The sequence below is a fragment of the Camelus bactrianus genome, chromosome 21 (genome assembly GCF_048773025.1).
Source record: "Camelus bactrianus isolate YW-2024 breed Bactrian camel chromosome 21, ASM4877302v1, whole genome shotgun sequence".
Taxonomy (NCBI): Eukaryota; Metazoa; Chordata; class Mammalia; order Artiodactyla; family Camelidae; genus Camelus; species Camelus bactrianus.
This window is the reverse complement of record NC_133559.1, coordinates 6,988,666-7,003,449: the sequence shown is the minus strand read 5'-3', so window position 1 is coordinate 7,003,449 and position 14,784 is coordinate 6,988,666. Positions and strand designations below refer to the sequence as shown.

Genomic DNA, 14,784 nt, shown 5'->3' with positions numbered 1-14,784 from the left:
GGTAGTTCAATGTACCAACTACAACATTGGTAGTTCAATGTTTGATATTCAGGAAATACCCTCACTTTGCTACCCCCCTTTTCCAAGTCTGCCTTGTCTTTTTTTTTTCCCTTGTGGGTGCTAGCGAGGAAGGTTAAGCAAGGAAGTCAGTCCTAAGGTGGGAATGCTTTCCCTTTGGCGCCAAGGTGCACAGAAGGGGTCTTAGAACTTTGGCCCAAGACCCGGCAGATACCCTTAAAAATGTGGTAGGCGGAAGACTTGGGAAAGGGGGTTGGATATAGAGCACCAGCCTTGCCCACGGGATTTCTAGCTTCCCCTTTTATAATCTCCAAAAGATCGAACCTTTGTGACCCGCCAGTTCCGCCCTCCAGACATCCACCGCAGAGCCCCAGGCCCTTAGCCCCCACCCAGGTCCTCTCGGAATTTCTTTTCCTTGCTCTCCCCAACTCTCGGCTAGTCTCCGCCTCCGTCCGGCTCCGGCTGCTGGTCTCTGATTGCTTCTAGATCACGTCACTCCCAGTCGGGCCCCGCCCTCCAAGCGCTGTCATTGGCCGCCGGGGGCGGGTACGCGGCGGCTGAGGCGGGAGGGGGAAACGATGGGGAGGGGGCGGGAATTCCCGACTCCCCACCGGAACCGAGCGGATGCGGTGTAGTGAGACCCTCGAGAGGTGAGTGTGGGCTCCCGGAAATCAAGATCGGGGTAGGCTGCCCAGGCCTCCCGGGGCCTACGAACCAGTCCCGGCTCTCACATTCTTCTGCTTCCCGGGACGCTGGCGATCTCAGACCCCGCCTCCTGGAGCCCGGACTTCCAGACACCGCCCTCAGTTGTCGGGTCAGCCCGCCCCGGGACCCCAGACCCCTAGGGCCACTCTTCGTTGGTCATCTGCCTAGACGACCCAGACTGTGAAGTGGTCACTCTGCTTTCAGGGGGATGGCGCTGGGGAAATAGGAGCCGGAGAGTGATCCAGCACCCCAACTCGTCTGGCTCATGTAGTCCATGAAGCTACCCGCGACATCTCTCCCCAACCCCCTTCGCTTCATCCACTCCTTCCTGGAGAGGAGAGCCTGGCCTCTACTTTGCTTAGAGCACCCCAGCTCCCTAGTTCTGTTGGAGCTCTGGGTGAAAGGGTAAAACGAGATATCCACACAGTCCTCATGCCTCAGTTTCCCCCTTGCTGGGTCCCTGAATAAGTCACTTGACAGGGGGAAAGTCTGAGAGGAAAGGGGAGTATTTCCAGTACAGGAGTGGATGAGTCATACTGGGTTAAGGAAGATCGTGAAGCGGCTGGGGTGAGGGACCTGCATTCTGCTGACCAGCCTTCCCCTTCCCTTGGCCCCGTCTTTCCTAAGTGACCACTCCCCCACTCACTCTGTCCTCCTAGGTCTGAGAGTCATTGGAGCTACCATAGCCACCATGGGGCCCTGGGGAGAGCCAGAGCTCCTGGTGTGGCGCCCCGAGGCAGTGGCCTCGGAGCCCCCGGTGCCCGTGGGACTGGAGGTGAAGTTGGGGGCCCTGGTGCTTTTGCTGGTGCTCACTCTCATCTGCAGTCTGGTGCCCATCTGTGTGCTGCGCCGGCCCGGAGCTAACGCTGAAGCCTCAGGTAAGCCTTGTCTTTTCCCTGCTGCCATGGATGCTTGGGATAGGGGAGGCTCTGGGACTAAGGAAGGCGACCTAAGAGGGGAGTGACCATTGCTTGGGTTGGAATAGTGGGGTCTAAAGGGGGTTCCTTTGTTCATTCCCTTTTATGGTCCACTCCTGCCCAGCCTCCCGCCAAAAAGCCCTGAGCCTAGTAAGCTGCTTTGCGGGTGGTGTCTTTCTGGCCACATGTCTCCTAGACCTGCTGCCTGACTACCTGGCTGCCATAGATGAGGCTCTGGCGGCCCTGCACGTGACGGTAAGTCCTGATCAACTGCATGTGACCCTGTGTATGTGGGTGTTCCATCACATACTTCTAGGAGAGGTGGTTTGTATGGATCACTTCATGTGTCACGCCATGAGTGTGTGGAAGCCTCTTGGCATGTGACCCTATGAGTTGTGGTTTTTAGTTACAGAGCCTAACTCTCTCTGTGGGTTCTCCTCCCCCCCAAACCCTGAGTCCTGTGTGCCCCTATGTACCCTTTGAGACAGTGTGAGGAACCTTATTACCAGGTGTGTGACCTACTCTGGCAGTTCCTTAGTTCCAGCCTCCAGGAAGTTAATAGCACTCCAAGAATCATCTTCACCCTCTCACTGCTTTCCTGAAGGGCTGGGGATAAAAGTCTCTACAGGCCTGGAAAGGCTAGGAGGCAATTCCCAGGGCCCTCGTATTGCTGACCAAAGAGGCTATAGCCCAAGGAAGTAGGATGTGGGGAAGATGAAGTCCAAGGCATAGGAAAGTCCCACAGGAAAAACTGAGACAGTTGGGGGAACTGAGGAAGTAACACTGACTATAACCCTCCGTGTGCCTGTGACTGAGTGACCTGTGTCTCTGTGTGACTGTGTGTAACCCTGATTGTCCCATGACAGTATTTGGCTCCGTGTGTGAGCATTTGGAAAGATGGGCCAATGTGTGACCTTTTGTTTATATGCCTACATGTGGCACTTTGTGTCTGTCTACATTAGTGACTCTCAGCTGCGGGTAGTTTTGCCCACACCTTCCCTCAGGAAACATTTGGTAATGTCTGGAGACATTTTTGGTTGTCCGAACTCAGGGAGGGAGGGCTTGCTGCTGCATCTAATGGGGAGAGGCCAGGTATGCTGCTAAACATCCTGTAGTGCACAGGACAGCCCTCTGCAACAAAGAATTCTCCAATCCAAGATGTTAATAGTGCCAAAGCTGAGAAACCATAGTCCACATGTAACACTGTCAGTGACACCATAAAATCCATAAGGTTGTGTATCATTCTGTGTCTATGGCACCAAGTGTCTCTGTATTTCTGTGTAAACGAGAGTGGTTTTGTCTGTGTGGGACACCAAATCTGTGTAGCTGGGACTCCCCTAGACTCTGCATCTGACTCTTCTTCCCCACTCTTGACCTATCTCCTGAACTCCATGCTGCCCCCTCTGCCCACAGCTCCAGTTTCCCCTACAAGAGTTCATCCTGGCCATGGGCTTCTTCCTGGTCCTGGTGATGGAGCAGATCACACTGGCTTACAAAGAGCAGTCGGGACCACCACCTCGAGAGGAGATGAGGGCTTTGCTGGGAACAACGAACGGTGGGCCACAGCACTGCCATGATGGACCGGGGGTCCCACAGCCAGGTGGAACCCCTGCAGCGCCCTCAGCTTTGCGTGCCTGTGTACTGGTCTTCTCCCTGGCCCTGCATTCAGTATTCGAGGGCCTGGCGGTGGGGCTGCAGCGAGACCGGGCTCGGGCCATGGAGCTGTGCCTGGCTTTGCTGCTCCACAAGGGTATCTTGGCAGTTAGCTTGTCCCTGCGGCTGCTGCAGAGCCACCTGCGAGCACAGGTGGTGGCTGGCTGTGGGATCCTCTTCTCGTGCATGACACCTCTGGGCATTGGGCTGGGGGCAGCTCTGGCAGAGTCGGCTGGGCCACTGCACCAGCTGGCCCAGTCTGTGCTGGAGGGCATGGCGGCTGGCACCTTTCTGTATATCACCTTCCTGGAAATCCTGCCCCAGGAGCTGGCCACTTCCGAGCAGAGGATCCTCAAGGTCATTCTGCTCCTAACAGGCTTTGCCTTGCTCACTGGGCTACTCTTCATCCAAGTCTAGGGGGCTCCAAGATGGGCAGGGGAGGTTGGGTACCACATGCCCTTGACCTTCCTCCCCTCCCCCAATGTGTGGGGAATAGGAAGGAGTGAGGCAGGGAGATATTGAGGACCAAAGAGCTCTCTGGGAGGTAGGGATAGAGCCTTTGGGACTATTTGGCCAATGAGAGGGAAGTGGACAGACAAGAGCCTGGCTCTCAGGCCCAAGGGACAAAAGATGGTCAAGTCACTAGAGACATGATCAAGGGACATTAGTATTGGGGAAGACACTGAGTGCTGGTATCGGGTCAGACTACATGTAGGGACAAGCTGACACTGAGGAGGCTGGAAGTGGGCACCCAGCTGCTGTGAGACAAAGGTATAGAGAGAACACAGGCCCAGAGGCAGCAGTCCTGTTGGTTCTAGCCCATTTCAGCCCTCTGTCACTTGGAGGGGACCTCTCCTGCTTTTCTTTGCTCCTACCCTCGTATCTATTTTCCTCTTCTCTTCTCCCAAGGGACTAGTGCCAAACAGCCTCTTCTGCCAGTTTTGGTACTTTCTCTGGCTTCTCCAGTCCTGCTCACTCCTCTGGTTTTAAAGTGCCAAATAAGTCCCCGCCCTCTTTCTCAAAGCACAGCGATGGCACTGAGCCCTGCCCAGCACCTCAGTGGTGGGTGACTACTTACTCTTTGTTTTCGTCCCAGATCCTGGGGTGGGGCAGAAATGTTTGCTGAGTTGGGGTCGGGGGAAGGTTGGTAGAGCTATGGTCCCCTACCGCTGCTGCACCCTAGGAATGCTGAACATGGTGCCCCATGCCCAGATGATAAACACTGAGCTGCCAAAACTTTTTTTATACCAGAGGATCCCAAGGGGGAAGGGAAAGGCTCACCCCCATAGTTATTTTTGGGGAGGGAGGGCTGTGTGTAGGGCCATATTATCTAGAATCTATTTTACTAATTGACCTGTTTTGGGACATGTTACTCAAATAAAATATGTTTGTATACATCTCTACAGTATCTTATTTGTCTTGGGAAAGGGGTGGGCACGTGGCGAGTCTGAGAGGGCCTGAGCCCCAGAAGTTTAGAGATGTTCCAGTATCCCTGGTCTCACTGTTTTCATTCAGGCCCCTTTGGTCCCCTTCCCTGAAGATGACCAAATTATTCCTCTTGTCTCCTCTTCCCTCCCTGTCTCCACCCCTTCCCTTTCCTCCCAGTTTCCTTTCCTCTCTAATCCCTCACCCGTTAGCGTTTGTAGGCTCGGAACCAGTTTAGAACTACTTTTCCCAGCTTGCTCCGCGCAGAGAGGAGCTGAGGAGGAGGAGCAAAGTTACCAGTTCCCGGAGTCAACAGGGCTGTTGGGAAATGGTGTCCGTTTCCTCTCCCTCACAGCGTGACTGGGGCTATGAAGGAGTCACGTAAACAAACTACAATTCCCGGCGGTCCCCGCGCGCAACAGGTCAGGGCTAGGCTGGGGCCGGGTTCGCGGTGCTCGCTGAGGCGGCGGCGGCGGCTACGGCTGGAAGAGCCGGGCCGGGGCCCGCGGCGGAGGCCGTGGCTTGTATTGGGGGGGTGGCGGGGAGGGACGGGGGAGGAATATGGCGACGTCGGGGGCGAACGGGCCCGGCTCGGCCACGGCTTCAGCTTCTAATCCGCGCAAGTTTAGTGAGAAGATCGCGCTGCAGAAGCAGCGTCAGGCCGAGGAGACGGCGGCCTTCGAGGAGGTGATGATGGACATCGGCTCCACCCGGGTAAGGGGCCGCGCCGGGGAGCGGGAGCGGGAGCGGAGCTCAGCAGTTACCGACCCAGGAGCCGAGAGGCGGGGCGGGGGCGGGAGCCGGGGCGAAAGAGGCGGAACGCGGCAGGGGCAGCGGGCGCAGCCGTCTGGGAGGCGCGGGTGGAGGGCCGAGGGGCAGGAAGACGGATTTTGCGGGAGGAGGTCGAAAATACCAGAGAGGTTGAGGGTTTGGGAACGACTTGGGACCGAGTAAGTGAGGCGAGTGAGCAGAGAGAGAAGGTAGTCCCCGAAGCCCGGCGGAGGTAGGAGGTGGGTGGTCCTCGTGCATCCCTGATTGAGTTCTCCCCGGGATTCTACCGAAGCATCTCCGATGTTGGGTTATGGGGTGGAGAGATGGCCTCTTTGCCCTCGTCTGGCTCCTCTGTGTTGATGATCTCCTCTAACCTGGTTCCTCTGTCCTGTTGTGCTACTCTCGGCACTTCACTATCTCCGGGAAAGGGCCCCTTGAGTGGTTTGAACGGCAGCGCTGGGTATGGGGCAGGAAGTCCCCTCCTGCGTCCCGTCCCTTTGCTTCCTTTTTCAAATACTTCTTGTGGTTTCCTGACGTGAATGAAGGTGAGGTCCATTGCTCACAGACTGGTGCTTGGTGTTTTGCCCTGGTCGCCTTGGAGAAGAGATAGGGCTTTGAATCGCAAAAGAGGGTAACCAGTTGGCTATAGGTTGTGTAGAACCTGATGGTTTACTGAACTTATTAGAGAGATAGCTGCTTTGTGGGTCCCTTATGGGGTGCCTTAGAGGGTCTTATAAGTGTAGGAAATATTCATTCCTGAGAAGTTTCAGGGAAAAAGTCCTGGCAAAGTTGCCTCTGAAGCCCCTCTAGCCTTGATTTCTTGCTTCCCAGGACTGGATGTCAGAGAGAGTGAGGAGTGGGAAGTCATCCAGCTGGTATGCAGTCCTAATTTAGGGACACATTATTCTCAAAACAGCAGGTGAAGATATTGCAGTGATCCCTCATGTCAGGGAGCTAGCTAGGAGGAATTTATGGAGAGATGATGGAACATAAATACCACATTTCAAAGCGCTGCTGCGTTTCATTGAGCTTGTCTATGACTGGGACTCTGGTTGTATTTTTGTGTGTGTCTCCCTTAACTCTGTTAGTCTTTTTTGTGTTTTTTACCCCTTTGAGTCTCTAGAGACCATGTGTCCTAGTTTGTGGGAGTCAGAACAGAGAAAGTTAGGTGGGGAAGCAAATCCTGTGTGTGTGTACGCACGCACGCATAACTCCCTCTCACTGCCATGAGGATCATGATCTGACTGTTCACTGCTCCTCTTTTAGGAGCTTTTGATCATGGTTGGGGCAGAGGCAAGAAGGTAGGCAAACTACTGACCTCCAGCTGGCAGCTTGAGGCCATGCCTTCTGGACTGTGACTCCAGCGAGGCATAGTTGGACCTTGGGGCTTGTATGTTACAAAGAAAGGCTCAAAAGTTGAGCATTCTATCTTTGTGATGCCTTGGTCTTTCAAAAGATCCCCTCCACCCACCTTGCCCCTACTGGGTAACTTCTCTTCTGAACATAAAAATCTCATGGGCATACATGGTCAGGGCCTGGGGACCCAAGAGTCTAAGGCTAGAAATTGGAGACCTTGGGGCCCAGCCTATTATCTGGCCATCTGGGAGGGCTCATCTGAGGCAGGTGTAGCCTTTGGGGCCTGTTCTGCTAAGAGGCTGGGGTTGTCATATGTAGTAGTAGCAGCCCTGAAGTGGCCCAAAGGTCAGCATAGTGCCCACCAGACTCACTGGGCTGACCTTTTGGAACAGAAAATCAGTTCTGATGTCAGTCCAGGCACAACAGTGTGCTCTTAGAACTCACCACTCACCAACTGCCCTGGGTCTGCTTATTTGGCTGTTGGCAGTGGCTGAGCCTCAGAAGTAGGTGCTCACCTCTCACAGAGGGACACGGGATCTGTAGGAAGACTGAAACTGTGCCAGGCTGAGGGTGGTGGTGTCTTACTCCACTGCTGCACATGTCTCCCCAAAGCGGGGATGAGGCCAAGGAGATAGCTCTGGGCCAGGCTGGAGTGGGCTACCGTGCCTTCTCTCACCCCCATCCAGGCTCCCCTGCCAATTCAGGGGCTTTAGGACCGGGTAGAAGAATGCTTCTTGGTTTGGGCACTGTTTTTTCAGCTAGGAGAGCCATCATTCCTTATTTGTAGAGTTTGTGAGGTGCAGGCTCTTTGTAACCTTCCTGAGGCTGGGCAAACGGCAGAGCCGGGAAGCCTGTGCCTGCCCTCCAGAGTGGGAGGGAAAGAGGCTGGCAGTAATGGCTCCATGGCATCCACCTGTGGCCCTCCGCTTGTCTTCCAATTAGTCCTGGACGCATCTGGAAGGGAAAGCAGAGGTGCCTAATAGGCACCCTTCCCCAGGAGTTAGCCCATGTGACTAGCCTGGGGGCACCTGGCCGCCCCTCAGGGACTCTGTTTAGACTGATGCCAACTGGAACAGGCCCTGAGCAGAGTGTCAGGCTCCGCCTGGCAGAGTGATGCCAAAAATTAGTGATAGCACCAATGAGGGTAGTGTGCAGAGGAGCCAGGGCAGTGTTTGCACCAGGTCTCAGTGGACCTGCCCCTGGCGCTGGTCTTTCTTCTGGTAGATCTCTTAAAAGCCACAGCAGTAGTAGCATGTCCTGGAGACAGGGATGGCCAGGGTGGCCACAGGAACAGTGCTCAAGACCCTCCCTAACACTCCCATCTGTCCTCCATGTCTCAGTTACAGGCCCAAAAACTGCGATTGGCATACACAAGGAGCTCCCACTATGGTGGCTCTCTGCCCAACGTGAACCAGATTGGCTGTGGCCTGGCTGAGTTCCAGGTGAGTGGACACCAGCCTGGGAGAACACGGGCTCTCAGGCAGCTTCCCCCTGTTGACTCACCTGTCTCTTTTGGCAGAGCCCCCTCCACTCACCTTTGGATTCATCTCGGAGCACTCGGCACCACGGGCTGGTGGAACGGGTGCAGCGAGATCCCCGAAGAATGGTGTCCCCACTTCGCCGCTACCCCCGCCACATATCCTTCACAGGGGTCTGGGGAGTCTGGGGGGCAGTGGGATGGTGTTCCTCAGGAACTTGTGGTAGGGAGGGACCTGAAGCACTGTCCAGACCCATCCTCCAGAAGTTCTTTACCCAGCCTCCCTGAAAAGTGACATCTGGCCCAAGTGCTGGCGCCGGCTCCTGAGGCTGTGCCCTCCATCTCTGGCTGGCGCTGACTGTCCTGACTTCAGCTTGCTCTTTGCTGGTAGAGGCAGGGCTCCCTGATATGTCTCCTGCTAAAGGAGGTTTGCGTCCCTCTTCCTTACATTTCTGTTCTTAGCTTTCAATCTGAGACCTCCACAGACCTCTCTCCCCCAAGCCCTGCCCAGATATTCTCCTATATTTTGCTGACTCCACTAGGCCTGATTCCCTTTTTCTCTTCCATTCTTTGCCTGTTCTGTTGCTCCTTGTAGAGGAGGAGAAAGGTGTTTGTTTCTTCAAACAACTCATCTGCTGCCTCCACTACTTTTATCTGGTCTCCCTCCCATCCATCCCCTCCTCACTCTCTTCCTTAACTGATGCTCTTCACATTGACAGCTCTCCATACAGTCCTGCCTACTTGTCTCCTCCCCCGGAGTCCAGCTGGCGGAGGTCAGTGTCCAGGGCAGACAGAATCTCCTGCCCACTCTCTGACTTGTCTCTGGCGGGAGCTTGGGTTGGGTCTGAGCCTGTGGGCTAGGCTTCCAGCAGTATCTCCTCGCCTAATGCCAGGGCTGGGAGGGGAGGGGGTAGGTGGAGTAGGTGGGTCAGAGTCCGGTCTTGGCCATGTTGACACGGGTGGCCAAGCCTCCCAGTCTGACCAGAGCAGGACCAATGGTAGCTGGGGTGTGTGTGTGAGGGGGAGGGGAGAATGGCAAGGTGGCAGGTGAAAATGGCTGCCTCCTGTCAAGAGTGGGTGTCAGACGTAGTATTCTGGCATGTAGGTTTCTGAACCCTGCCTCTGTCCATCTCATCCCTAATGCTCATTCCCAGCAGAGCTGCTGAGCTCCAAGATTCCTATTCAGCTTGTCCTGGCAGATAGAAGTTGAGAATTTCCTGGTCTCCTAGGTTGTTTGGGAAGAGGGTTCATGGATCACAGATCTCAGAAGAACCAGAAAGAGGCGTGATCCTGGGTGCCCAGCCCCCTCTACCTTGGCTGCCCCACATTTTCCAACCCCCATCCCTGCCTCTGGTCCATTGCTAGCCTTCCTCCTGATGACTTTGTTTTTCCATCCCAGGACAATGCCCTGGGGCAATTTCCCTGCAGAGAAGGGGCAGTTGTTTCGACTACCATCTGCACTTAACAGGTGATGGCCCTCGCCTTCTTTAGGCCACATCTCTTCTTCTCTGTAGTTTCTGGGGCCCTACTCCCTCAACCCACCCTGTCCCAGCCCAGCTAGTGTTTTCCCCAACTGAGCAGGGCATGAGGACCAGGAAGCCTGTCAGTGCTGTCAGCTCATCTCTGTTCCCCCAACAGGACAAGCTCTGACTCTGCCCTTCACACAAGCGTGATGAACCCCAGCCCTCAGGACACTTACCCAGGCCCTGCCCCTCCCAGCGTCCTGCCCAGCCGCCGTGGAGGTAAGTGGCCACGTCCCAGGGTCCCGGGTAGCCATGGAGCTTTTGTTGGAAGCAGGTAGGCAGGTGGGCATAGCAGCCAACTCCACTGCCTCCTTTGCAGGTTTTCTGGATGGTGAAATGGACTCCAAAGGTATGTGTTTGTCAGCACGTTCAGCAGGTGGGAGCTGCATGCCAGAGAACTTCTGGGCCGGTGCTGGGGGTTTAGTGCAGGGCCACGGAATGGGACTCCCTCCTGCCTGCCTCTGCTCCCTGACCTGCCTTACTGGCTTCTCCAGCCCTCTCATCACCAATCTTTCTCTTTCAAGTCCCTGCTATTGAGGAGAACTTGCTAGATGATAAGCATTTGCTGAAGCCATGGGATGCTAAGAAGGTAGGCGTGGCCCGTGGTCCCTCCTCTTTCCCTGGGGCAAGTCTTCAGGGTCCGCCACTGAGTCCTGTCCTCATTTGCCACATTCTTCCCTCTCCTCAGCTGTCCTCTTCCTCCTCCCGACCCCGGTCCTGTGAAGTCCCTGGAATTAAGTAAGTACCTCTATGAAGTTGGCTGAGGGGTGGGGGAGGGAAGTAACAGGAAATGTGGGCGGCTGATCTCCGCTCTTCCCTGTCCACTGCCCCCTCCCACTTACAACTTGTCCTCTCCTTTCCCAGCATCTTTCCGTCTCCTGACCAGCCTGCCACTGTGCCTGTCCTCCCACCTGCCATGAACACGGGAGGCTCCCTACCTGACCTCACCAACCTGCACTTTCCCCCACCGCTGCCCATCCCTCTGGACCCAGAGGAGACAGCCTACCCCAACTTGAGTGGGGGCAACAGTACCTCCAATTTGACCCACACCATGACCCACCTGGGCATCAGTGGGGGCCTGGGCCTGGGCCCAGGCTATGATGCGCCAGGTGAGTGGCTGTCCTAGCGAGGTATCCATGGGGTGCTGTCTGGCTGGAGGGACAAAAGAGTGGGAGGCTTGAGCACCTGGGATCCTCCTGTGACTGCCCACACCAGCCCCTCACCTGTCCAACCCAGGATTCCCTCCCTGCAGTTTTCTGCCAGGGAGAACTGGTAGGTGTGGCTTCTCCTAGAAAGAAGATGGAGAGCAACTCCCAAGCGGGCAATGCCAACCTCAGTGTCAGGGACAGAGTAGGGAGGACATTGTGTTGCCACTTCCATAGTCTGGTCACTGCTCCCCATTCTGGGCAGAAACGGGCCCAGTTCCCATCAGTAATGTTGGCATCTCTGGTTTTTTTGTCTGTGCCTACAGGACTTCATTCACCTCTCAGCCACCCATCCTTGCAGTCCTCCCTAAGCAATCCCAACCTCCAGGCTTCCCTGAGCAGTCCTCAGCCCCAGCTCCAGGGCTCCCACAGTCACCCCTCACTGCCTGCCTCCTCCTTGGCCCGCCATGCACTGCCCACCACCTCCCTGGGTCACCCTTCACTCAGTGCCCCGGCCCTCTCCTCCTCCTCCTCCTCTTCTGCTCCATCTCCTGTGCTGGGTGCCCCCCCTTTCCCAGCTTCTACCCCTGGGGCCTCCCCCCGCCACCGCCGTGTGCCCCTCAGCCCCCTGAGTTTGCCCGCGGGCCCAGCCGACGCCAGAAGGTCCCAACAGCAACTGCCCAAACAGTTTTCGCCAACAGTGTCACCCACCTTGTCTTCCATCACTCAGGTATGCGTGGCTGCCTTCCCTACATGTCTGTCTCCCTTCCCCTTCTCTTCTCCTGCCAACTTCTCTCCCTCCCACCCGGTTTTCCTCAAATCCCTCTTCTCTTTACTTCCTATGTTCCTGGTGTCCCATTCCCTTCCATTCCTCTGTCCTCTTCCTGCCCCACCTTTCATCTTGTTTCCTCTTGACTTTAGAGTACAAACCCTGGGGTTAAGCTTTCTGATGTTAAATCCTCGCCCCGCCTCTTACTAGCAGTCTCCTTGGCTAGTTATTTAACTTTTACGAGCGTCCTCATCTAGAAGACAAGGCTGGTATTGTCAGAACTGAAGGAAGTGAAGTTCTCAGCCCTGTACCTAGCCTGGTCGCACGCTCAGCAGATGGTAGCCTGTCCTTTCCCTTTTCTCCCTTTTTTGTTCCTGTCCTTCTTTTCTTGCCTGTTTTTCCCTCCTGCCTCCTTCCTGTCCCATCTCCTCTCCATCTCCCCTCCTTCTTTCCTAGATTTCAGAGAGTTAGAGACTGTCAGATTGTGGACATTTTACAGACAAGGAGGTTGGGGCACAAAGGGAAAGTGACTTTCCCAAGTTTATACAGCACGTTAAGAACAGTTGGAACCAGAATTAAAGCTTCTTAGTTTAGCATTTTTTCTTCAATGTTCAAATCCTTAGCTCTTCCCTCCGTCCCCATCCTTCTCTGTTTTGCTCTTTCTGCTCCCCACTCCTTCTACCCTAATGCTCTCATTCCCTCTCCTCTGCCCTACTCGCCTCTCCTTCTCTGTTGTTCGCTCTTCCCTGGAATGTGTGTTCTGTGCTCCATCTTTACATAGGTCCCCTTTCCTGTAGGAAAGACTAAGGCCAGGCCAGCAAGGGCTTTGCTCTCTTGGAGCGAGGTTCACTCCCCTTCTCCTTCCCTCCTTTTCCCCTCCTTCCTCTCCAGCTCCCTCTGGCCTCTTCAAGACTTTAGAACAGTAGTTCTCAAGATCACTTTTGTGTGATCAGTCGCTTGTGAGTTGTCACAAGTGGTTGATTACTAGCAGTAGTTGAAGTACCAAGGTTTAGGAACAGTTTACTTCTGGAGTGGATTCCAAATTATTCTCGTGTTAGCCTCACTCAGTCTCTTTCATTCTGAGATGAATTTTTGAGTAATCGCACCCCAGGGATGCCCAATGGAATGCCCAATGGAATGCTGTCAGATTTGTGTTGAGCTTAAGAGGCTGGGAAGCCCTGATGAAGACTTCCTTTTAGGGAGCGCACTGAGGGCTAAGCCCCCCCTTTTCCTTGCTTCTCTTTAGGGCGTCCCCCTGGACACCAGTAAGCTGCCCACTGACCAGCGACTGCCTCCATACCCATACAGCCCCCCAAGTTTGGTTCTGCCCACCCAGCCACCCACCCCAAAGCCTCTACAGCAGCCAGGTCTGCCCTCCCAGGCCTGCTCAGTGCAGCCGTCAGGTGGGCAGCCCCCGGGCAGACAGCTGCATTACGGGACACTGTACCCACCCAGCTCCAGCGGGCATGGGCAGCAGTCTTACCACCGGCCAATGAGTGACTTCAGCCTGGGGAGTGTGAGTACCCAGGTCCCTACTCGGAAGCAGGGGAGGGGATGGGGGTGGGTCAGAAGAGCCTGAGTGGTATCTCAAGGATGCTCTGAATTGGGAGATCTAAGTGGGGGAGATCCTCCCCCCCACCCCCTAACAGAGCACTGCCAACTTGGGGTCCCCCTCTTCCTGCATTTGACCCCACTCCTGCTCCTCTCCCCAGCTATCTCTGCGCAGCTTGCTCTTTGGTGACTACTGCTTTGACCTGTTGTCTTCCTGGCACGCACATGCTCTGTCCCAGTAGGTACGGTGCCCACACCTACTTTGGGCCCCGTGCTCACTTGCGTCGCTCTGCTTGCTGCCGTCTCCCTCTGTCTCTGCTTTTGTTCCCGAGGTGGGGGTGGTGGGGGGAGGGGTGTGCAGATTACTGGGCATAGGGGATGCATTAGCCCAGGGCTCGGCCAAGGCAGGCAGGAACACCCTGTTCTGAAGCCTGCTTCCTCAAGGTCTGTCTGTGTGTCCATAGCTGGAGCAGTTCAGCGTGGAGAACCCATCCACCAGCCTGGCGCTGGATCCCCCCAGCTTTTCTGAAGGGCCTGGATTTTTAGGGGGTGAGGGGCCAGTGAGTGGCCCCCAGGACCCCCATGCCCTCAACCACCAGAACTTAACCCACTGTTCCCGCCATGGCTCAGGGCCTAACATCATCCTCACAGGTAAGAGGGGAGGATGGTGACAGGGGCAGGAGGGCAGTGGTGGAAGGAGGGTGTGATACATTGGTTGGCGCAGCAGGGGACTGAGGGGGTCTTGGAAGAGTTCAGTGGGTGTGGGGTCCTCACTCATCTCTTCTGCCCACACAGGAGACTCCTCCCCCGGTTTCTCTAAGGAGATTGCAGCGGCCCTGGCTGGAGTGCCTGGCTTTGAGGTGTCAGCGGCTGAGCTGGGGCTGGGGCTGGAGGAGGAGCTGCGCATGGAGCCACTGGGCCTGGAGGGGCTCAACATGCTCAGCGACCCCTGTGCCCTGCTGCCCGACCCTGCTGTGGAGGACTCGTTCCGCAGTGACCGGCTGCAGTGAGGGCTCCTCATCGCCATCCCTCTTCTGGGGCCTGTTCCCCGTCACTGTCCTGTTCCTCCCTTCCCCCTGGCCAGTAGAGACTCCACTCTCTGCCCCCAGATCCTCTTTCTAACATGAATGAGGGATCCCAAGAATGAGAAAAAGCAAGGGGTTTGTCCAGGTGGCCCCTGAGTTCTGCACAGGGGGCGGGCCTGGGGGAGCTCAAGGGAGGGCCTAAAGCACTTGTAACTTTGAACCGTCTGTCTGGAGGTCAGAGCCTGTTGGAAAGCAGGGGGCAGAGGGGAGCCCCAGAGGCAGGGCTTGTCCGGATGCCTGGGGTGGGCAGTGCCAGCCCCTCCTCACCACTCTTCCCCTTGCAGTGGAGGAGAGAGCCAGAGTGGATATTATTTTTTATTAAATATATTATATGTTAATAAAAAAATCATTATCAAACCCTTGGCGTGGTTGGGGGAGTTCTTGGGGCA

At 55.7% G+C, this 14,784-nt stretch overlaps 2 protein-coding genes across 3 annotated transcripts; both read left to right on the top strand.

Annotated features, from left to right (window-relative positions):
* Positions 1-516: 516 nt before the first annotated feature.
* SLC39A1 (solute carrier family 39 member 1) lies at positions 517-4,690 on the top strand. Of its 2 annotated transcripts, XM_010954027.3 has the most exons (5): positions 575-668; positions 928-990; positions 1,383-1,601; positions 1,765-1,895; positions 3,054-4,690. In XM_010954027.3, exons 3-5 carry the CDS (start codon positions 1,415-1,417, stop codon positions 3,708-3,710), a joined length of 975 nt encoding a protein of 324 aa, XP_010952329.1. In that variant the 5' UTR covers positions 575-668; positions 928-990; positions 1,383-1,414; the 3' UTR covers positions 3,711-4,690. The 2 variants fall into 2 exon arrangements, with proteins under 2 accessions (XP_010952327.1, XP_010952329.1); XM_010954025.3 differs by lacking the exon at positions 928-990 and having other exon boundaries at positions 517-668.
* A 475-nt stretch (positions 4,691-5,165) lies between these two features.
* Positions 5,166-14,752, top strand: CRTC2 (CREB regulated transcription coactivator 2). The gene is made up of 14 exons (XM_074349468.1): positions 5,166-5,432; positions 8,186-8,287; positions 8,365-8,481; positions 9,034-9,095; positions 9,722-9,790; positions 9,961-10,064; positions 10,165-10,194; positions 10,370-10,434; positions 10,534-10,583; positions 10,710-10,954; positions 11,317-11,720; positions 13,006-13,275; positions 13,775-13,961; positions 14,106-14,752. Exons 1-14 carry the CDS (start codon positions 5,280-5,282, stop codon positions 14,318-14,320), a joined length of 2,073 nt encoding a protein of 690 aa, XP_074205569.1. The 5' UTR covers positions 5,166-5,279; the 3' UTR covers positions 14,321-14,752.
* Positions 14,753-14,784: the final 32 nt, after the last annotated feature.